This window comes from Lepidothrix coronata, unplaced genomic scaffold (assembly GCF_001604755.1).
Source record: "Lepidothrix coronata isolate B3197 unplaced genomic scaffold, Lepidothrix_coronata-1.0 Scaffold14, whole genome shotgun sequence".
Classification (NCBI taxonomy): Eukaryota; Metazoa; Chordata; class Aves; order Passeriformes; family Pipridae; genus Lepidothrix; species Lepidothrix coronata.
Genome location: NW_016690194.1, coordinates 4,845,873 through 4,869,364, shown reverse-complemented (window position 1 = coordinate 4,869,364; position 23,492 = coordinate 4,845,873). Strand labels below are relative to the sequence as shown.

Sequence of the window (23,492 nt, the reverse complement as noted above, 5' to 3'; positions counted from 1 at the left end):
TTTTTTTCAGTCCCTTCAAAAAGAAATCAGGCATAGCTAAAGATGAGATCCAGGACTGTTTCTATTCCACTCTGGGTGAGAATAAAAGTTGCTTCTCCAGGATTACTTTGTTACTTGGAAAGATTCTGGCCTCCACTGTAAGTACTGGTTTTGCAAAGATTTATTATTTTATTGTCTTATCTTGTATTTGTCTCTTAAGAGCCAGGATGTAAAAGTTATTTACCCCATATTTCAACATTACTTACAATAGTAATAGTATGCATTGATGTAAACCATCACTTTTGAAAGCACTCAAAGCATTAGTAAGATGTAGCCACCCACTGACTTTGGGAAGTGGCAGGGAGAATATGTATCTTAGAATGCTTCTTCTACTAGTAAGTAATAAGATTCCTATTTCTGAGCAGTTATTAATGAAGGCTTTTGAAGTATGCTTTCTCAGTGTCTCTGATGGCTTTTTTCCATTTATTTAGTCCACATCTCTTCCCCAGGTAGCTAAGCCTCCATTCTGCAATCACTTACAAGCATACTTAACTATTACACCACAGAACCTCGAATGTGCAAGGAAGTTCAACAACAAAGATAATTGCAACTTGATACTGCAATCCTGCCTGTATTAGCTTTTACATAATTAAGAGAACCGGATCAATGAAAAGCAACAGTTCTTAGAGTAATTTGGAAAGGAATTAATGACAAAAACCAGAACATATAAAGAAAGCTGTATCAGAAACTGAATATTGTTGCATATTATTATTTAAAAATCATGGTGGTAATTACTTTAATAACAGACTCTGGATAGAAATTAGATGCCAGCAAGATTAACAAACTTGAAATACTTGTGTATGATACACGTTTTTCCTGTACTACTTAAATTGTTCATGAAATGTACTAGGAACCTGACATAATTTGTGCAAAGCAGAAGTTTTCTTTGCTAGACTTTACCTTGATTTATGCAAATTAGACATGGTGTTAAATCTGATTCCTCATGTAGACTCCAACTTTGATGATCAGTCTTGGTTGGGAAAGTGCTTTGGACACACTTGAAGTTAGACAACTACCTCTGCAAACAAAGGATGTAAAATTCAAATAGTATGATGGGAATATTAAAAATCAGAATAACCCCAAAAGAAGAAAAAGAATTATAAAACCAGCCAAAACTGGTCTAAGCACTTTGAGCTGTTTCAAAGTGCATGTGCAGCAGCCATGGAAACAGGATGTTACTGCAGGAGAATTCTGCCCATGAGCATCCAAATTCCACCCAGTAACAAGAACAGTATAAAAGAACACACAAAAAAGGTTAGTAGTGGGGACTATTTCTCTGTGCTCTCACTTAGCAAGGCTTTTGGGATGCTGAGAACTTTTCAAAGCCTAGCTCTGAATATTTTGCCAATGTAGTTGTATATTTTATGATGACTGTTAGTGTCCCAGTAATGATCAAATTTACTCCTCCCTGCAATAATATAGTTGAAAAAATGTGATTGTTTGGTGTAACATTAGACTGTATTTTGATTTGGAGTCTTACTAAACATTCATTTAGATAAATTCTATAAAGAGAACTCTTCAAGCTACAGGTAGGCAATGCCTACCTCTTTTCTATGATTATCAACACTACCACCAAACATACCTCTACCTACTTAAAAAATGAACTTTTTAGTTGATCAGATTCATTGCTATATTCATTGCTATATTTTTTATCTGTGTACAAATACAGTCAGGAGAAGAGAGTTCTGATCTTCAGCTTGATCAGGAGATAGAGAGTACCTTTTTTGGATTATTAAATCATGGTGTGGGAATTTTTTTTCATCATAGACTGAGGAAATATATGAATGTGGCAGACACTCTGCCTTCAGCATGAGGTGATCAGGCTCCTGTAGGTACTGAATTAACTGTAGACACCCGAAACCACTGGTTGTGGCACACGCAAAACCTGTAAATCTTTCAGCAGTGGTAGCTGCAAGGTTTCTCTGAGGCCGTTAGCAAGCTGGAAAAGTATTGCATGGATTGTGTGAAAGCAGCTAGAGAGAACCAGTAGTGAAAGAAGTTTTTGGGAACAGTAAGAAAAGGCAGCATGGGAAACTGAGAGAGTACTCTGCCTCCTGTAGTTTTCCTGACAATGGTATTAGAACAGTGGGACTGGCAGTATATTCCCTGAAAAGAGAAGAGTGTACAAAAGAAATGTTTTGATCCCTACTGATAAGAAAATCTTGGGAAGTCTTGGGACTCAATGAACCATGATAATCATCTCGCTGACTTTATGCCCTGAACCAAAGGCTGGGAACTGACATTTGCCTTCATGGTAATTGTCATGTGTGGATTAAAATCAATGTAAAAATTGGTCCAGTAGGCAAATTTCAACTGTGGTGTTGTGCAATCCAGTTTAACTCAGACAAGTGATGTGTTTGAGCTTCCAGATGACATCTGCAGGAAATTTGCTGAGAAGTTTGTACAGTAGATTCAACCCATCGTTCTTGCTGGAAGGGTGTATTGTAATGTTCTTCCCATACTTTGTTCTGAGGCTTTGTAGAGATTGCTAAACTTTATTAGTGTTAGAAAATACCTGCTTCTGACTTACCACTTCTCCCCCTGTGAGCCATGGATGTGGCTCACAACTACACCCAAGGAATGGGGAGGCCACAGGACTATCAGTGCCCTGCAAGCTGTCATTCAGCCCTACAGATTTTAGTAGGACTTTAGGTCTTTTTTACTGGGGTAATTGTGGTCAATATATCACTGATAGTCCTGGAATTTTTAGTGGATTTGGAGTGACAGCTTGTTTAGCTCCCTTTGGAGTACAAACATGAAAATCCCAAGTCTTTTGGTACTGCTGTCACATAATTTAATATTTTACTTACCCTGTTGCCTTCTCATTCATGCAATGAATGTATAATGGTTTTTTACTGTTTTTGTAATGTAAAAGAAAGTAGAAACCCTATGTGAATTCAAATTCCAGCTTCTAATTCAACTCTGCCCTCAGTGAACAATATAACTTTTGCTATTTAATTTTTTTTTTGTAATTTATGTATATTTTAATACTCTTATAGTTTGCTAGAGATATGCATTAATATTTTATATAAAGTTTTCAAGTTACTGGTGTAATATTTAGATATGGGAGACCTTTTATTTCGAGATGCAACCCCCTGCTTTTTTTTTTACAATTGTTTTTTATATAAAGTGATTTTTTTAATGATTACTTAAGATTGAAACAAAAAGATCATGTAAATGTGGGATCTGTTGTTTGTTTTTTTTTTCATATTTTGAGTGCTTCCCAGTATGCCCAACTCTTCAGTTAGCTCATTGCTAATTTCAGCTTGGTGCTAGATATATTTTACAATAATACAATGTCTGTCTCAAAGGCAATTCCATTGACGATAACAAAAGTTTGGGGCCTTGGTATGAAAAAGTTGTTTGCTTTGTGAACTAGATCCTTCAGAAGTCATCCAAACTTTCTGCTTTGTAACAGGATCTCTAGAATTCTTAGGAAGCTAGCTTTTATGTGGACTTTGTGACCTTGACAGCAAAACTCACACTTTCCTGACTACAGGAAACTACTCTCTGAACTTTTGGTTCATTGCTAGCTTAATACCTAGGTCAACTCACCTTCCACTCTTCAGGAGTGGAGAAGCACAATATCCAAATCATTTGTCTTCAGCTAAAATATTTTAGAACTGGAATTCCTAATCCTTCTGCATAAGGGAACTGGGTTAAATCTAAATTGTCCTAGACTTCATAAATTTTAATGAAGTCACTGTTTAGGTATTGGGACCATGATCTCTGAGCAACAGCTAATTGCTGTGCGTGGTGTATGAGCTGTCTGTGAGACCCCTGCAAGGGGCCCAAGCTGAAGGCAATGAGTAGGTGTAGGCCTTGGGGAAGGAGGTTAGTGTGCTATGCAGGGCACCCCTGTGGTGACAGTGAGTTGGGTCTCTTGCCCACCTATGCTGCAACTCAAGGTCTGACCCAAGGCAAGCATTGTTTACAGCCGCAGCAATTGTATTTATAGATTAATCTTTGAGTATTTGAGGAAAAAAAACCAAAACCAAACCAAAACCAAACCACATGTCTACATGTTTGATTAAATTATAAACATTAATTGAAAGAGCTAAAGTTGCTGTGATTGTCAGTTTTTGAAGGGAAAATCTTTGACTATTATATTTTGTAATTTAGCTCCATAAAGAATCATCCCGAAATCAAAGTACTACTCAAGCTCGGGAGTGTTCCCTGTTGTCTGTAAACATAGCCTTGTATCTGTCAGCAATTCAAAGGTAAATAGGAAGTATAAGCTACTGTCCCTTGGGCCATCTCAAAGCAAATTCAGTGACCAATTAGACAAACAAAGAATGGGAATGTGGCTATTGCATTGAGCAGTGACAGTTCTGACAGAGAAATATATTATTTTTCTCACAGAGTTCTCAGGCACTTCAAGTCAACATGGTATGGGGTATTAAAGAAGCAAATAAAGTGGCAAAAAGACATGAGTGGCCTGTCTTTAAAACAGGCAAGTAAAGTTTTGCTGAGCTTTGTGTTCCTGCAGCTGTGCTGCTGTCAGTACACACTAGTTCACACTTGCTGTGCAACAGTTTGAAGATGCAGGTTTCATATTATAGTCATCACTGTTGATGTAACTCTGAGAACTCCTGGGAAACTCATCCCTCTCCATGTGGTCCTGACAGTAAAGTAAAAAAAAAAAAAAACCAACCCTCGGACAGTGGTAAACTTTCACCTGCTCCCTAAATCTTCATCAATGGCTTAGTTCCCTCTTATAGTTCCCCTTTTGGATGGAGAAAGGTGTGCTACAGAGACTGAAGGGAAAGCTAAAATATCTGGGTTAGAAAGAAAAGATTCCTTCTGTACCAGAAGAAGGAAAATATGTGTCACCTGAGAGTCAATCCGCGTGTGGGCTGAAATCTTGCTACTGAGTTCCCATGTTGAACGACTGTAAGACAAAAAGTGTTATTTTATTATTAATGAGTGGGTGTCCACAACTAACTGGTGTCTCAACTGATAAGGACCTTCTTCCATACCTTGTGGGGTGACTGCAGCTGTTGAGGTGAATAATCTCTTTTAAATACTCACTGGTGTCCTTCAGTATTCACTATGCAATTGGAAGCATTTATAATTTCTGAGAAGCATATGCATATAGTTTTCTTTTATGTTTCACATTAAAGGGCTTTGCATATTTATTAGCTGATGGTGATATGAGCTTTATATACTTCTCATTTGTTTGTGGTTGTCTGTATTTCCTGCTGCTAGTGGTCCAGCAGAAAACTAAAGAAAGAGTTTACAGGGGTAGCAGCACTTTGGCTTTTACGTGGGATTTTCAAAAGAACAATACCTTCACACAGAAATATTTTCAAAATATGAACATTTACAAGTAATTGCAGACAACTAGGCAAAATAACTGAAATACACCTTCTGTATGGCTGTCAGTGCATCTTTTCTCTTTGTAAATTTCCAGTCACATCCCATTTTGTACTGGCTGTTTTTCATTTCACACTGCAAAGGGAAGTGCTCCTTTTTTAACACAATGCTGATCCATGTTTCAAGGCTGGTTAACGTTGGTGCTTGCTTCCTGCAAGGTTTTGCACTAATGGATATAGCCTTTTGTGATGGAGGACAAAATAATGAAGATACTGAATGCTGTATTTTCTTTCCCCCTTAGACAATAAATGGGGTGAGACCGCTGTTCCCTAATGGGTCATTTTTTTCCCCTGAGGAAACAAGTTTCTAAGGCTTGTACTCTTACATTAAGTTGCATTGTGTTTTCTTCTTTATCATTAGTGTACACTTATCTTTGGTGAGGTTTTTTTATATAACTGTGTATATATGTATTTGGGTTCTCCTTCTGCCTCGGGCTATGTTGAGATACCCCGGGGACTCACTTTCCTGGCGGGCAGGGAGCGTGGGGACTCCACTCTCCGCCAGCAGCCTGGGGGATGTCTCACCTTTGCAGGGCACCGGGCATTCCCAGGAGAGCACCAGTCGTTCAGGTGCACCTCAAACCAGGAGCAGCACGCCCGTAGCGGGGAAGGCAAACAATCGCGCTGCCTGTGTCCCTTCCGGCTGTGCCAGCCCCGCGGAACTGAGCCCGGCAGAGCTCCCAGCCGGGGCTGGTGGGGCGGAGAAGCGGAAGGAGCAGGTGAGGGCGGAGAGGTGTCCCCGCGGGCCATGCCATGCTGTGCCATGCCATGCCGGAGGCGGGCGCAGGAGGAGGCTGAGGCCGGCCAGCCGAGCGCATCCTGACGCAGCGGCGGCCGAGCCGCGGCGGGCGGGCGGATGGCGGGCGGCGGCAGGGAGCCGCGGGGCTGAGGGGCGGCGCTGCCGCCGCTCCGTGCCGTGCCGTGCCGTGCCGCTCCGTGCCGTGTCGCACCGAGCCGTGCCGTGGTCGGCCGGGTGCCGCTGCAGGCTGGCCCCCTGCGGCTGCCTGAGGGGCGGTGGCAGGCGGGCTGCCGGGATGATCCGGTTTCGAAGCTCAAGCATCAGGTCGCTGAGCGCGGAGATGAAATGCACCGTGCGGCTGCTGGACGACTCCGAGATCTCCTGCCACATCCAGGTGCCAGCGCGGAAAGGGGCGGCGGCGGCGGGGCGGCTCGGCGGGCGGTGGCTCCCCGGTCGCAGGGCCCGGGCGGCGCTCGGCTCGGCTCGGCTCGGCTCGGCTCTGCTCGGCGCGGCCGCGATGGGAGCTCCGCTCCCTGCACTCCCCGTTGTCGGCGCGGAGCTCCGCGCACCTGCGGCGCGGGCAGACACGGCTGTTCTGCCGCCTCCCGGCGCTACGCCACAGCTTGCACTGCACGGCGGGGAACCCAGCCGGCCGCGGGTGGTGCCGCGGGATCCGCCGGGCTCGGGCAGCCCCGGCACGGCGTCCCCGCGGGCGGGAGGAGCCCTGCGGGTTTCTTGGCCCGGGCGAAGAGGGAGATGCCGGCGCTGCCTTGCCTGTCCCGCGGGACGGTAGCAGAGCGCCCCGGTGGGCACTGCTTGCTGCGGAGACGGTGTAAGGGAGGACCCGCTTTTCTATGACAGGAAAGCTCTGGCTTGGGAGCAAGGCCCGCGGCGGGCGGTGTCAGGAATCGCAGTTACCGAGATAGCGGGCAGAGTTCAAAATGAAGCGCTGTCCTCTCTTCCTCCTCATTTAAGGGAAAAGATAACTTACGGAAGGATTTTCAGTGATAGTAGTTGTGCAGCTGGAAAAAAAGCAACTTCGCTGTAGTCCCTCTTTCTAATTACTTAGCCCCTTTTTTATTCCTTCAAGTAATAAGGATAAGGGTGTGAGGAGAAGTCTTTGAATTTCTGGTGGAGCAGCAATGTTTGTAGTGTGTGAAAGCAGGGGTATTTCAGGTGTCCCCACAAGAACCATAACTCTGGCACATTATGGAAGATTTAAAGATTCCTAAATTGCAAGTGTTAAAATTAAGTTATCCTCTAAAGTTTCCGTGGCATTCAAGAATCACAGAGATTAATTTAGTATCCAAATCGGTTAGTGAGTAGCCTTTTAGGAAGTAGTTTATCCTTCACAGTTGGTCTTTCTGTCTCTTTGGTAGTATGAAATAGGCACAAATTCAAATTAAGTTAATGATCTTGTGCAAAGACCATTATGGCTTAAAAAAAATCAAATGCCATGACATGCAAGCTACATTTTCGCTTGGACCAAATTATGGGTTTTGTTAGTTTCAATGGAGCTATTTAATACTAGAATAGAGGAGGAGAGTTCCAGTTAAAAGAGACCTACAACAATCACCTTAGTCCAACTGCCTGAGTGCTCCAGGGCTGACCAAAAGTTAAAGCCTGTTACTAAGAGCATTGTTCAAATGTCCTGGCAGGCATTTGTGCCAAAAGGCACTGGCAGGTTTGGGGGATCGACTCCATGAAGCCTGGTCCAGTGTTTGACCACTCTCTTGGTAAAGTAACGTTCCCTAATGTCCAGTCTGAACCTCCTTGACGCAGTTTTGAACCACTCCCACATCTCCAGTCACTGTATCCCAGGGAGAAGAGATCAGCACATACCTCTCCACATCTCTCCTCAGGAAGCTGTACAGAGCAATGAGGTCACCCCTCAGCCCCTTCTTTCCAAACTACACAACTCCAGGGTCCTCAGCTGCTCCTCACAGGACATGCCTTCCAGCCCTTCCACCAGTGTTGTTGCCCTCCTGTAGGACCTTCACGTCCTTCTTAAACTGTGGGGCCCAGCGCTGCACACAGGACTCAGGGTGAGGCCACACCACGGCTGAGTACAGCGGGATGATCCGCTTTTGGCAGCTGCTGATGCTGTGCCTGATGCACCCCAGGATGGGGTTTGCCCTCCTGGCTGCCCGGGCACACTGCTGACTCACACGGAGCTGCTGCCCACCAGCACCCCCAGATCCCTCTGTAGGGCTGCCCTCCAACCAATCCTCTCTCAGACTGTAGTTGTGTACCAGTTACTCTCAAGCAGCATGTAGCCTGGATGTAACAGGAAATTACTGTAAATGTCTTGTACCTGTATCTTTCTAGTGCTCTTCTAAATGAATAGCATGGTTATGAGATTATAGCTTTAATGGGTAGGAAGCAGCATGGCCTTCAGAGTCTTTTCTTGGAGCTTAATGCAAGCTTTCCATAACTTATTTAGCATCTTTAAAAATAAGTGTCTTTAAACAAGGATGAATTTAAAGTCAGAATCTGAGATGGTGTCTTTACAGCTCTTTAGGTTTGTAGCATTTGGCAGATTTACACGTGCTAAGAGTATGCCCTTCAGTGCCCACAGGGTAGAAAAAAAGAGTTATTACTTCAGGTACTATGTTGTGCAAGGTGAGATAATGGGCCCAGAACCAGTTATATCGTATTGCATTATTGTGCCTCATTCTGCATGTAATGCAAGCAGGGGAAAGTCACAGTTGAACATGTTTTAACTATTACAGTTCTAAGGGTAATTCTGAAGATTGAATTCTGTTACAATCTTGTTTAGAACTTGTTTTTCTAAGTTTGCACACTGACAAAAATATTTAAAAGGTGGGAATGACTCTGCTTGTTTTTTCCTCCTGCATTCCTGTAGGATTTTAGGTACTGAAATTCTAAATACGTAAATGCAGAACCTAGTATGAAGAACTACTTTGCTCTTGGTCACTTTATCAGAAAGGTGCAATTAATGATATTTCATAATTCCGATTTACCTGTCACTCTTTCCTGTGCCACATAGTTCAAACTGCTTAATCCTGTTTGTAAGGTATCTACCCTTTACCTATCACTGTATAGACAGAGGAGATATAATCTAGCTATATAATTTATTTATCCTCCTGTATGTGCATAGCTTTTAAGACATTAGACTAACAAATCCCAAACCACTCAACTTTTTGTCTTTAGCCTCTCTATTGGACCTATATTTGAACTTCATAATGTGGACAAAATTTACTAAGAGGTCTAGCAAATTTTTTTTTTTTTTAAATGAAAAAAACCCCAACCCAGTTGCAAGTTACTTCTATATATGCATATCAATGCGTATTCAGTTGGACAAAATAGCCCAGATGATGTACTGCTGGGCTAACAGCAGAGATACCAGGGTTGTGCCAGCTGGAACATGTTGGACAGCTGTGTTTTGGTCATTAAAAGGATAAGAAAGCTTAATTCTACAACACTGAGAAATGCCAGCAGAATCTCTTAGGGACACAGGATGCAGTAAGGAACTGTAATGACTGAAATTATAGCTGTGCATTTTCAGGGGTAAGGGAGGGGAGATATGTGGCTGGTCTGGATGGTGAGGTGTGTGGCTGATGATCTGCTGCAGTTTAGCACACTAAGTTTTACAAAAGTATTCTACTTTTTCAAGTTTATCTTTTCAACAGCTGGCTTGCACATGTGGACTAGCATCAGAGGACCCTGGTACCACTTCAGTGCAGAGATGTATGCTAATTTTTAGATGCACTGTAGATCTTTGACCCTACAAAATATGCAACCAGCATGGTGTGTTATTCAAAACATTTAGGAAAAATAAGCAAGAGCAGATATATTTAGATGCTGAATATATATATATGTGTGTATTTTTTCCTTCTTGTGTAGATTTCACAGTGTTTAGGTAGAAGAAGAAAATACACTTTTCCTTTTACTATTAAAGTTCTTTCAAAGCAATGTTTTGTCATAATAAAGCCTGGTTTCAGAAATTACGTTTTTTAGCAAAGTGTAGTGACAGCGTACAGGATGATGCGGGGAGAATCAGAAATGAATCATGCATTTGCAGATTCCAGCCAACTAGTTATCGAGTCGTGCAGCTGCCATGTAGGTCATCAAGTTGCTCAAGGCTAGGTTTGCAGCTCAAAGGTCAAGATTCAATGTGTTGTCCTTCCCATCTGAGAGACTTTGTGACTGCAAATTAGCTAAAGTGGTGACAGACACAAGAAAGGGCTGGGGGCCAAGGAACATTTAACTAATTCTTGTGATGATGTTTATTTTCCCATATTTTTTCTTTGTGAAGTCTCTCTGGGACTTGATGTCAGGCAGTCTTAAAGCAGCAGTAGGGTGAAGCTGCAGTGGAACAGCTAAAATTGAGAGGTTATGAAAAACAGCCTGAAGGGCAGTGGCCACTGCCTGTTTCCATTGGCAAGAGAAAGAGGTGACCTGCTTGTGCAGCCTGCCTGATAGAGCACAGAACTAAGGTTTGAAAGAGGGTAGTGGGGGAAATACATCTTCAAAACTACTGGAAATGTATCTGGAGTAGCAAAAAGACCTCCTTTCTCGAGGTATTAATGTGGTGCTTCTGAGTAATTGACATAATGGGCACCTTCTGTTTTTGAAGGCTTCAAGCAATAACTTAATGCACCCATTTAACATTTTGGTAACAACAGCCTAAACCAAGTCTTGATTTAAGCCTGGCCAGTTGCTCACTGCTTGGTAAAAGGTTTACTTTACTCCTTGAGCTGTTCAGGTCCAGTTGTGAAAAACTGGAGAAAATGTTGGTATGAATGTGGCTTTTCTCTCAGTTGGAGCTTGTTATTGATGTTGGTAGTGAACTTTCCTGTCTGTGTGTTTACTTGTAGAAATACTGCATGAGTGGATCTTCTTGTGGCTGAGCCCATATGTAAAATTGAGTAGTAGTGGGGGCTTTTTAATGACACAGGTTTTGCTTTGTATGAGCTTTCCCAAGCAAAGTTCTGTATTGGTATTCCCAAAAATATCAATTTGCTACATGTGGTGGTTTGAGAGCCCCAAAATCCAATTCCTGAGTTCAAGCCCCCCTCCCACATCTCAGCCCAGTGTGAGATGGGTTTTCCAGACACCACACAAGACTCAAAATGGGGGGAAGGGAATATATATTACAATGACCGTACAGATAAATATTATAATATATTACACACACAATCTCAACTATCTCTACCATGATAAATCAGTATTTACAATGGATCAAATCTCTTCTCTCTCCAAATAAAAGTCCAGGAGGGAAGAAGGAAGAGATCCTTTCCACTCTCAGAGCAGCAGTGTCTCTAGGGCAGCAGTCTCTTTCTCTCCCTCTCTCTCTCTCTCTCTCTCTCTTCCATGCAGCAGCTGTAGCTGGATCTGTGCCAGTACACACAAGGGCGGGGGATCTCTAAGCCCCTCTCAGCCCTTCGACTCCAAGCGAGGGTCTTTTTCTTCCATGGGCTGCGTTTACCAGGAAAAAGGTCGCTTCACCACGTCATATCAATGAAGTGCAGAAGCCTTCATGACGGTCCCTGTCTACAGGGGATTCAAATTCCCTTACAGAGCTCCTGGGCTCTGGTCTCAGGCTGCTAGCTTAGCTTAGCAGCAGCGGGGCGTGAAGCCCTCCTCCGCATTCTTTGGCCGTCCCGGTCCAGTTCCGGGATGCCCGAGCTTCTCAGCTCCTCTCTTTTCGGTGCTGTAGCACTCTAAGACTCTTCTCAAGTAAGAGTCCATCATCCTCCTCCTCTCTAGGAGGTCTCAGAGGGGTTTGGGGAGTTTGTTTTAGTTCTTACCCAAACTTTCTCTCTCTTCAGACAACTCTGTGTCTCTCTGATTAGCTGCGTGCTTGGTTTGCTGGCTCTTCAGTTCTTATCTCCTTCTGGCTCTCTGCCACCGTTTCTCCGTATGCTGCTCTTGCTGCTGCTCACGGTGGAGGAGAAAAACTCCCAGCTTCTCAGCTACAGATACTTAGTCCAGTCTAACACTTTTCCAAGTCCCTGTAGCCCCCCAGAAGGGGGCTGGGGGGGCCATAGCCCCCAGCAGGGCTTCAGGCCCCTCAGCTCATGGCTTCAGAACATGGCCACCTGTCCAACAACAAGTACTACTACTACTCTTCTCTTCTGGTCTGGGTGATATGTTTATATTTTGCAGAAGCGCTCATTGCTCAGCCCCAAGGGTAACCACCCCCTGGGGGTTTACCATTTTATAATTTTAGGGGGAAAACTGTTTTACCCCCCACAACACTACACTACAGCTCTTTAAAACAAATGTATCTAAATAGTTATTTGATTGTTGTTTAAAAGAAGAAACTTGAATTTCTTGAGCAAGGAAAAGACATAATTTTTAAAAACTGGTTTAGAAATCAAGAAGAAAATAAGCAGAGCAAAACTTTGATTTACTCATGGTCAGTTCTTAGATCTTTTACCTCTTTTTGCATAAGTTAAAATGAAGGTGACAAAACCTGAGAAAGCTCATTTCTTTCTGCCACTGATGACTCAGTAGTGTAAAATGGCTTTGTGTTTTTCAAACCTTAATTTGAAGCGATCAGCTTCTGTGCAGTTTGAATTCTGTTGCCTGTTGTTCCAATAACAATTTGCATGCTTGACTTTTTTTTTTTCTAATTTTCTGTTAAATGTGATGTACACTGTTCTGTCTTATTCTTTTTGTAGCACATTGATGACTGGAAAGTTACCTTCTTGCTTAATATTTTCTACTTGATCTGTGTCTTGCAGGCAGATGCTGAATTTAATAGAAATCTGCTTACCAGAAAACTCTTTAAAATTCTCATCACTCAATAAAATGTAAAAAACAAAATAACATGCTGAAGCAGGCTGTGAAGTAAAAGAGTAGTGACCATGAATCTCACTGTAAGAATATGCTGAATGTTGATGATTTGGAAAAAATAAGTGGGAAAGGGAAGGCAGCATGAGAATGAAAAGAGCAGAGAGGCCAGAGATGAGAAGAAGGTGGGGGACGATAGCTGCAAAAAAAGGAGAGGTTAAAGGATTATGTAGACAGCAGGCGGGAGATTTAGTGAATTTATATTTATCCTGTAAGCAATGTCAGAACCGTAACCAAGCAAGTGCCTTGAGCTGCTGGATTGATACTATAACAGTTAAAAATAGTAAGATGAGATAAGAAAGGGGTTGCAAGTTAGGACCAATTCCTTTCCATGTTCTGTTTGCATGTTTTAGAAACTGCACGCTAGTGCTTGTATTCCTGACTTTATGATTGAGCCTCTAATTGTACAGTTACAATAGGTACTCTTGGCAAGAGTTTCAGATGAGAAGACTCTCTAATTAAGCTAAGCCCATGGGTTAATGGTACCTCTGTTGTAATTGGAGGTGTTTGATTAAAGTTGCTGTAATGTGTGTTTTCATGTTTGTTTGGGGTTTTTTGTTTGTTTGGTTGTTTTTTTAAAAAGTAAAAACTTACGGATGTGCTCTTAGCTCCTTCCAGGGCTGAAAAGAAAACAAGGAATAGACAGTGCTGCTTGAAAGTTACTAGGGTGTTGGGACTTCTCATTACAAATTAAGAAATTAATTGCCTTGATAGCCTTTGATAAGTGTTTCTGAAACTTGATATTTGCTTAACATTGATTTCTCTATCTCTTGTAAAGGAAAGGAACATTACCTATATATAATACTGCCATATTGCTACCAAATCATGAACTCTGTTGTTGTATTGTGCTACTTTTAAATGAAAACACAAAGTTGTTTATGCAGGATTTTATCCAATATATACTAAACTGCAGCAGAACTGCTTTAGTGTTTGGCTAAAACTTATTAATATGTTGAATTCTATCTATCTTAAAGACTGTGATCTTGTCTTTCATTTTAACTGTCTATTTACTGCATATTGTGATTGTAAGTTATGTTTTGATTGCTAGTAAATGAAGGTGGGGGAACTGAGATGTGTGCTTAGTGACTTGCCCAAGCCATAGTTGAAGATGAACATGTATTTCAGTAAATAGAAACAATGGAGGTGATAATTTAATATATTGGTGAGGCCTGGTGCTGAAGTGTAGAGGAAAAAAAGTTATGAAAAATTCAGGTATCCTTAGACAAAATGATGTAGTTAAAAGGACAGTTACTAGTTTAAAATGTAAGTATATTGTTTTCATTTTTACCCTCCTTTCATTTTTTTTCCGCTTTGCATAACATTTTTTACATTCTTTGTTGTCATGCGTGTTTGGACACTAGCTGAACGGTAGGGGTGGAGCTGTAGTAATAATAGAAGGTAACTGGAAAATCAATAGCACAATGCACCACAGCTTATATCTCCAAACTGCAAATCATCATTTTGATCCTGTGAGGTGGAAAAGTGGCTCCCATGAGATAGAGTGCTTTGTGGGAACTTCATGCATTCTTTCATCTTGAAAGGGCTTTTGGCACCTCATAAGGCTTAGTCTTCTTAGACCTTGAGATGCCCTCATCTGTCTAAGACTCTTCAGTGCAAAGATACTAGTACAGGAGGCAGCCGAGAAGTGATCATTTGGTGAAATTAACTGGCCAAAATGAATCATTGGTGGGGAAGTACTGTATTTTCACTTTTTGGTTGTATTTGCCTAGATTGAATTTTCTGTAGAGGTCAGGAATTATTTAATAGCGTATATCAGTGGTCCTGGAGTTATCTTTAACAAAAGGAGAGATTAGTACCTTTTCTATAGGAAGGTGAAATAAGGAGTCTGTATGATTGTTGCTGGTCCCCTGGAACAGACATTTTATTAAACATTAAAGGTTTAAACACTTAGGTTAAAGAATGGAAGAAATGGCAGCTGATTTTTCTCTTTCTCCTGAAAAAAAAGCATGTGGACTGGGAGGACTGGAGAGTAATTCTCTCTGTGATAAAATGCTTCACCCTAGTGAAGGGTTCATGAGTTGAGATAAGAACCGGGAGAGATCATTCACCGACCACTGTCACAGGCAAAACAGACTCAGAATGGGCATGTTAATTAAATTTATTACTAATAGAATCAGAGCAGGAGAATGAGAAGTAAAATAAATCTTAAAAAGCCTTCCCCCCACCCCTCCTTCCTTCCAAGTTCTACCTCCTTCCCTCCAGTGGCGCAGGGAGACGTAATCACATGGTGCAGTTGTTGTTTTTGCCATTGCTCAAAGAGAGGAGTCCTTCACCTGCTCCTGTGGGGTCCTGCCCATGGGAGACAGTCCTTCATGAACTTCTCCAGCCTGAGTCCATCCCACAGGCAAGAGTTCTTCACAAACTGCTACTATATGGGTCACATTTCCACAGGGTGCAGTCCTCCATGAACAGGCTACTCCAGTGTGGGTCCCCCACAGAGTCATAAGTCCTGCCAGGAAAACCTGCTCCAACATGGGCTGCTCTCTCCATGGGTCAGCAGGGCCCTGCCACGACCTTGCTCCAGCATGGGCCTCCGACGGGCTCACAGCCTCCTTTGGGGATCCACCCAGTCTAGTGTGGGTTTCCTCCATGGGCTGCAGGTGGGTCTCTGCACCCCCATTGACCTCCATGGGCTGCAGGGGCACAGCTGCCTCACCATGGTCTGCACCACAGGCTGCAAGGGAACCTCAGATCCGGTGCCTGGAGCACTTCCTTCCCCTTCTTCTCCACTGACCTTAGTGTCTACATTGTTGTTCATGTGTTCTCACTCTTCTTTTGCTGCAATTTTCTTCTGCCCAATAACTTTTTTTCCCCCTCCTTAAATACGTTATCACAGAGGTGTTACTGTCATCCCTGGTTGGCTCAGCCTTGGCCAGTGGTACGTCTGTCCTGAAGTCATCTGGTGTTGGCTCTGCTGGACATGGGGGAAGCTTCTGGCAGCTTCTCACAGAAGCCACCCTGGTAGCCTCCCTCACTACCCAGACCTGGCTACAGAAACCAAATACTTACCTTCAGTTCTTTTTCAGCAGAAGTGTTCACAAATGGAAATAACTGCTGCAATAGCTGGAAATCTGGCCATTCAAAATAATTGCAGTGAGAAACATAAGTATTAAGTGGCTGCAAAATGATTGCTCTTTAAATGTTCCCTTTGAAAAATATGTCAAATGAGTCAACATCTTCATTAAAGGTACTTGGTATTTTTCCCTTGTTTACTTAAGCCCCAGAAAAAAGTAAACAATCTGAATGGAGGGTGTGTTTTGCTCCTTGCAAATGTATTATCTCACAATGATATTTTTCCCCATAACAACTCTAATTGGAATAGAATTGTACTTAAAAAACCCGCAAACCAAAATGATTTGCATCTGCCGATTTTTTGTCCTGGTGTGGTAATATGTAAGCTTACTGTAAAAGGGCACATGTTACAAAGATGACTGTGTATTTCTGACAACACTGTGTAAAACCTTTTTCATGCTCTCCGTATATATATGCCCACTGTATATACTGTAACAGAAAAGAAATGGGATTATAAAATGAAAACAAAACCACAATCCTCTCACCCTCCAAACTCAAACAGTATCAGGAGAATTTAGAACAGGAATTAATAATTTATTAAATATAAATGAGGTCAAATCATGTGGAAATTAATGCGTGAAGGTCAGACTGTGTTGTTACCAGGCACAGAAGCTAGTCAAAGATTTTTGTCTCCAAAACAGTGTCTACATGGGAACTACCTTTTGGGAATTTTTCCTGGACTCTCCTATCTGCCACATGATGCCTCAGAACTAGTCAGAAAGAATGTTAATTGCAAAGAGAGTACTTTTGTCAGGGAGCGCTCTAGCAGTTTGCTAGTATGGGTGGTGGATTTCAACACCCCAGAATGCTTGAAGGGTTTTAGTAGTTTTAGTATAAATGCAATCTCTGTCTTCAAAAAGAAAAAGAAGAAAGAAAAAAAAGATTTTGTGGATGACTACAGATGTATTTTATAGTTTGGTACTAAAACATGTGAAATGGTAGCTGTGTTCATGACACTGTCCTTTTAAGTGGAAAATCTGAAGTATTGTGAGGAGGATCTTAAACAGTCAGTGACACTTTAATCAGGAGTAACACTGTTTTTAGTAGGTGCTTACTAAACAGCTGTGTTTTGAATCTGTGGCTGTAATTCTTGGATTTGTACCTGTAATCTGTTCTGGGATAACAGATTCTTGATTTTTCTTCCTTCCTTTCTTTGTTTCTTTGAATGCTCTTAGCAACAGAGTCTAATACAAAAGTACTCTGCAAAACTTCAGGTAGTGGTATTCTTTTTGGTTTTATTTTTACGGACACAAACTTCAAGCCCTGTAGTAGAGTGAGAAATGAGTCATGATTATTTCTTTATTTCTTTGAACAGTAATTGCAAAAATGCAGATGAGATTCTCTATGGAGTGCTATGCATGTCACAGAGATGCTACAGAACATACTTCTAATCCTGTTTCTTTAGGCTTTTCAGAATAAAGGACAGCTGATTCTTCCCATTCACTCTATTAATTTAAAATTGAGTAACAAAGATAAATGCTGCACAATCAGAGAGTGATGGTTGCTCTTGTGTTAGGTGGGACAGTTAGCTGGGCTGCATGTTAAACTCTGAAGCTGTGCTGGGCCAGCTTGAACTTAACCTGACTTCAAGGTTTCATCTTGAGACATTCAGTGTGCCAGTTGGTGGAGTGCACCACACACATTGACCCTGCTTACTCCTGCTCTGTGAGTTTTCTTTAGTTCCATCCTGGTAAAGGAAAGGAAATGGCAGAGGCTTTTACAGATGATGCCATGAGTGATTCAATCTGCAGATTCAGCCATTCAAATAAAATCTCTCCAGCAGCTCGCTGTGACCCTGGCAGTTGCTAGGTGCAGATCCAGGGAGGCTTACTGTTTTGACTGGAGAATCCACTCACATTGCCAGGATTTCCTGATTAGTTTTCTCATATGGTCTGGCAGTTGGTACATAACGGCCACCAGAACGGAGAAGACTTGAGCAGGAGTTGTCGGTCCCCAAACCAAACCATGCTCTTGGCTTGTGGACATTAAAGCAAGAGGAGTGGCATATCTAAGTGGAAAATGAATAATCTACACAGTTTCAGGACAGTGTGTTCAGAACAGTTCTGGTTATTTTTTGTGCATGGATTATATGCACCAAATAAGAAGCAATTTTCATCCTCTAGTTTCTTGAGAATCAGAGTCTGGTTTCTGTCTTGCCCAGAGGAGTTTATGGTGTAATTTCAGTGAAAACACAATCAGAGAATGCCTAATTCATATTGTGATGATGAGACCTCACAAAGTAATTCATGCAGTTGGTTTGAGTTTTAACTTAGGGGGGGAAAAATGCTGCTGTAGAAAAGAAGTTCCAGGAGTGGGATGCTGATATATGTGGGGAAGAGAACAAGTCTGCGGTTGTGTAGAGAGTTCAGTGGTTATGTGATGCGATGCAAAGACAACAGTATTGACTTCAACTTTCCAGCATTTGCACCTGTTTTTCTGGTTTATTCTGTTATGTAGAAGCTCTTTCCAGTGAAAGAACACATGGTTCTTAAATCTACAATTACAATCACTGAGGTAATTATTACTACTCTAATATGCTCCCCTCCTTATTCCATATTTCACATTTGCTTTAAGGTATCAAGGGATGAGCTGTTTCATTTAGGTTTATGTAAATAACTTGCTGTCTCCCTGCTCTGTTAGAGGCTTGTGCAGCTTGTGAATGTAGCAAGAACTACAGGGGTTGGGTTGGATAGGGGCAGAAGGGGAAGTAGGAATTGTAGTTCTTCTCTGCAGCCCCAGTGGTTTTGATTACTACTCCTACCTTTCAGCAGCTCTTAGTTTACTGCCCTCTCCATCATGGATTAAGATATCAATACTGTGCCTAAATCCAGACTCCCTTTGGAGGCCATCATCTAACTCACCAGTTGCATCTGTTTTTCATTACCCTTTTCTTCAGTCTACCAAACAGTTTTCAGTCTTTTTACAGAGATTCTATTCATGGCACTTCTAAGTTATGATTTTTACTTTTCCTTTGGAATGTCTTGGAAACAGAAACCTAGATTGGTTTATAAGCATAATTTCCTGGTTTGTTGGCTCCTGTGATTATTTCAGAGTCTGTTCCAGAATTGTTATATATTCTGCAAATCATTGCTTGCTTTTGTCCATTGATGTTTTTCACCACCGAGGTACTTTTTTGATCATCATTTTGATGATAATGATTGAGAGTTAGTCTTTGGACAGTGATTACCAGAAGTTTCATGCTATATTTTGTAATGGGTTTGTTTTTCTGGTTTTTTTGTTTGGTTGGTTTGATTTGTTTGTTTTGGTAATCTTTGTAATTTACTGGTTCAGTGAATTATCTTGACTCACTTGTTATATTTTGTTGCTCTTGTAACATACTCCCTGCATAGGGTACTGCATATATATGTGTGTTGTATACATCCTGTAACTTACCTGTAACAATCTATATAGTTGTAAGGCTTTTACAATGTTCTAATTGTTTGTATGTCTTTTTTTACAATTTATAAGAATCAAGTTTTGTAACAACCAGGCTGTCCTTAAAACCTTCAATTTATACACCTTCTTGGTCATTAGCTAGGTTATTCTTACCAGTTTAATTTATTTTAATTGGTTTTAAAATGAGAAAAATCTTTATTTCAAAGATTTCAATCCTAATTCAAAGTAAATTTTTTCCTGTCTTTTACAAAGCCTTAATGATATTTACCTATTTTTAAATTGAGATTGAGCACTTTCAGTTTCTATAGTACAGATTTTTGACGTGAAAAAGTGCTGAATGATACTGGGGTGATACAGGTATAGTGGAAATGTTTCTGTGTCCTGCAGGTGCTTTTATATAGCACGAGGAAATGAATAATTTTTGAAAACTAAACCCCCCTTTCTCCCTAGATGAATTTTCTGTTAAAACTGAGCACTGCTAATATATTCTTCTGTATGAATATTCACATATTTTAATTTTGTATGTGTGTGCACTAGAATTTGTTTACACATTCGATCTAAACAAGATGTTTAAACTATGTACAGGAAATGGTATGTAGTTTTCTCTCATGAGGTGGTGAGTAGTTCAGTGGGTATCTTGTGTCCTGAAAAAATAGATACCACCTGAACGTTTTCACAGCTCCAACATCTGTTTTTTCACAGTTCTTTTTTTACTCTGTGAATGCACTTCTTGCTTTGTGATCAGAACTATATTGTAATCCAAAACTGTAAGAAAGTTGCATTTCCTTTTCAGCTTTTCCATATATAGTCTGCATTCTGAGGATAGAAGAACTTTCATTGCATTTGGTATGTTTCCATTAACTTGCTTTTAAAAGCTTTATCTTTTATTGGTTAGAAAATTAAAGGGAAGGTGCAGATGTTGATTTAGTTGCCTTCCCCTTCTTCTTCCCCCCACCATTCATGGGAGGAGCTTTTGGTCATTTTGAGGGCGCTGATTTCTAGTAGTGATTTTGATGCTCAGCTTCTGCTTAGACTAACAGTACTTCAGTGGTACTCCAAGAAGGATGAAAGTCTACCAGGTGTTGACAGGTATGACCCAAGAAGTACTATGTTCTACTGGCAGGTTGCCAGTTATGCTGGTGATGTCCTTGCTCCTCCCCTGCCTCAAACAGAACTCTGAGGTTCTCTTGCTACCTTTCTCAGTACTGCTAGTATCCTTTTTACCATCCTTTTTCTCTATGAAGCAAATCTCTTTGCTTCCACACTTGGCCACACAGGTAGTCTACTGAGGAAGAAAATTCTTTTTTCTGTTCACAGCACTGAAGTGGTTTTTTCCACTCACTCCTAGTTTCTGCTTTTTAAAGAACAAGCAGGTAGGCACAGTGACATGTAAATTCTTTTTGACAATCCCAGTTTGCTGACTTTGCAGTACTCAGAGAAGAAGAGCTATGATCGTGGTGAACTGCAGAGCTACGTAATGTTTGGCACTTCTCTGAGAGATGCAGAAGAAATTGCATTTTCTAACCTTCCTCTGCTTTCTCTCTCTCCAGAGGATTCACTGCTTACGCAGTAACCAAAACATTTGCTGGAGGAGAATTCTGAGTGTTTTAGCCTGCAGACTGAATGAGGAAGAAAGATTATGAATCCATGGGGAAGCCAATTTAATGAATTCTGTTTTCCCATTGTGTCCATACAAATTTGATATTGCTTTGTAATTAAAATTGAATCTGCTTCTACAGAATATTGTTTTTCTCATTTTGAACTGTTTAGCCTTTCCCATGCATTTCTGAAATAGATCAGCTAAATGTATTCTTGTGAAAGGAGGTAAATAAAAGGGAAAGTACTGTTTCCCAAAGGTGCAGTGGGATTCCTGTACCAGTATTTCTTTGCAGAAATACCATGAGTTGAGTTGTCCTGCTGAGAGAGAGGTTTCTGATTTATGAATGAGATAATTGTATATTTCTGTTCAAAGTAAACATCATTTTGACAGAATTCATGAACACATGATATTTTATGTACTCACTGGAATAAAGAAACCACAGTGCTGTCTTGGGCACTTAGTCCATAGTTAATGCTGTACCTGCTTTCAGCTAAATCAGAAATCAAAATGAATTCCAGCACTTGAGGGCATGTAGGGAGGATTTTATATGCTCTGGAGAAAATTGAGTCTGTAAAGCCTTAATGATTGCGCCTTCATCTATGCAGATATGCTTTAACTGGTGCAGATCTGCTGTAATATTGATGATATCCTTCATCTTGTTAGTGGCCCAAAAGTAACAGAGCATATGCTCGTAGTCAAATTTTGTTCTTTGTGTAGGGAGACCACAAATGGTGGTTCGTATAAGGATATGAACTATGGCTATGGATTTGGCATGTAACATGCTTTCTGTTAAGTGAATGAAAAATGTTTAATGCTCTGATTTTGTGCACTGGGCACTTCCAATGGCTTAGCTGGCATGACAAATTTTAAAAAGCGAATTCTGAAACAGTTCCCTGACAGTGAAGCAATTAATAAAATGTTGCAAGATATAATGTTGAGTGACTGCCTTTATCCCCAAACAAGAATGAATGAGAGTGCTTGGAGGTACAAGTCGCCTGTTGCTTTCCATCTGTCTTGATCTTTGTGGTTTGGAGATTTGATGTGAAGAATTTGGCATTTAGAACAAAGCAGTAGTGAGTGAAAAATTAAATGTGGGTAATATGAAGGTTTAGCCAGACTGGGCAGTAGTGGAGGTTAGTTTTACTAATTTACAATATGAGATTGCAAATGCCTGTAGTGGGGCTGCAGTGACCCACAGTCATAGTCAGGACTTCTCCTAGGAAATGAGCTGACTGGTCCAGTCCCTCAGAGAAATTAGAAGCTTTACATGGATTTTGTGGCTGTAGTAGGACTACTCATCCCCTAATGTCTACTTATAATGCTCCTATGGGGAGTGTAGATTTTAAGGATAAAAGGAGATTTTAAGGATAAAAGCTGCTGTTGGGAGAGAGGCTGTAATGGCTGTTTAATTTGGAGCACTTCCTGAGTTCTGTAAGAATGACTATAAAATTCCAAATCTGAATAGAAACACTAATGCTCTCCCCTCTGTGCATGTAGATACATTCATGTGGGAAGATATTCCCTGAGATTCAAATTCCCTAAGAGGCATTTAGTTCCTCAGGTGACTGTGTGGGATAGTGTCTTGCACTGCACTGGAACTTCTCTTCTGCAGAGCTCATGAATGAGAATGTGCTTTGCTACATCCAGTGTGGAAAACCAAGATATCATCCATATTTATTGTCTGCCTTCTGAGCTTCTCCTGTTTGCACGGAGCGGAGACAGAGCTTGCATTAATCACGGTGTAGCTGCGTCAGGGTCACTGTGTCCCTCTAAGGTGCTCAGGAGAGAAGTAGACATCCAGGGTATCTCTGCATTGTCACTGCTCCAGAGTTGATGGGATTTAATTGATAAATTTGTTTTTCTGCTGGGTGGGTTATATATTGTGTCCCAGAGAGATGTTAAGGATTAAGCTTTCCTGTGTCTTTGTGATTCGCACAGGAAAGCTATTACCTTATGTACAGCGGTGTTACTGCTGGAATTCAGGCACACCAGGTCATCCGAAGCATTATGTTTTTCAATATTGTTTACAAGACAACCATTTGGGAGTACAAATAGAGAGCACAACACAGGAAGCATTCGGAATTTCCAGAAATTACACCATATGCCTCTCAGAGGCTTATAATTTGAACATGAACAGAATCATGTTCTTTCAGAACCCATTGTTCCTCAGTGTTAGAATTGTCACAGATTTTCAGTGTACCCTTTTCTGCTTTCTTGCAAAAGAATTTATGCTAGTAAATTGTTTTTCTCTACCATATTATCCTTTTATTTTTGCAGGATTTGCCATTTTTAAATTATAAATGTATGTAGTGCAAGTTTTGTTAAGAATGTCTTATTTAATTTCTGTAATTTAAAAAAGCCAAACCAGACAACTAAAACTCAGATACTTCATTTGTCTTAGTATATCTAATGACTGCAAGGAGCTTAG

The 23,492-nt window shown here is 41.2% G+C and overlaps 1 protein-coding gene across 2 annotated transcripts in view; it reads left to right on the top strand.

Annotated features, from left to right (window-relative positions):
• The window catches only part of FRMD3 (FERM domain containing 3), a 155,815-nt gene continuing 132,323 nt past the window's right edge, over nucleotides 1-23,492 (top strand). The window contains exon 1 of one of the 2 annotated variants that reach the window (XM_017806175.1): nucleotides 1-137. Coding sequence is in view for 1 of the 2 variants with exons in the window: in XM_017806170.1 (XP_017661659.1) it covers nucleotides 6,449-6,547 (99 nt within the window). In the remaining variant the exon portion in view is untranslated. Of the gene's footprint in view, nucleotides 138-6,419; nucleotides 6,548-23,492 lie in introns of those variants that run through there. The other variant, XM_017806170.1, reaches the window with a different exon arrangement.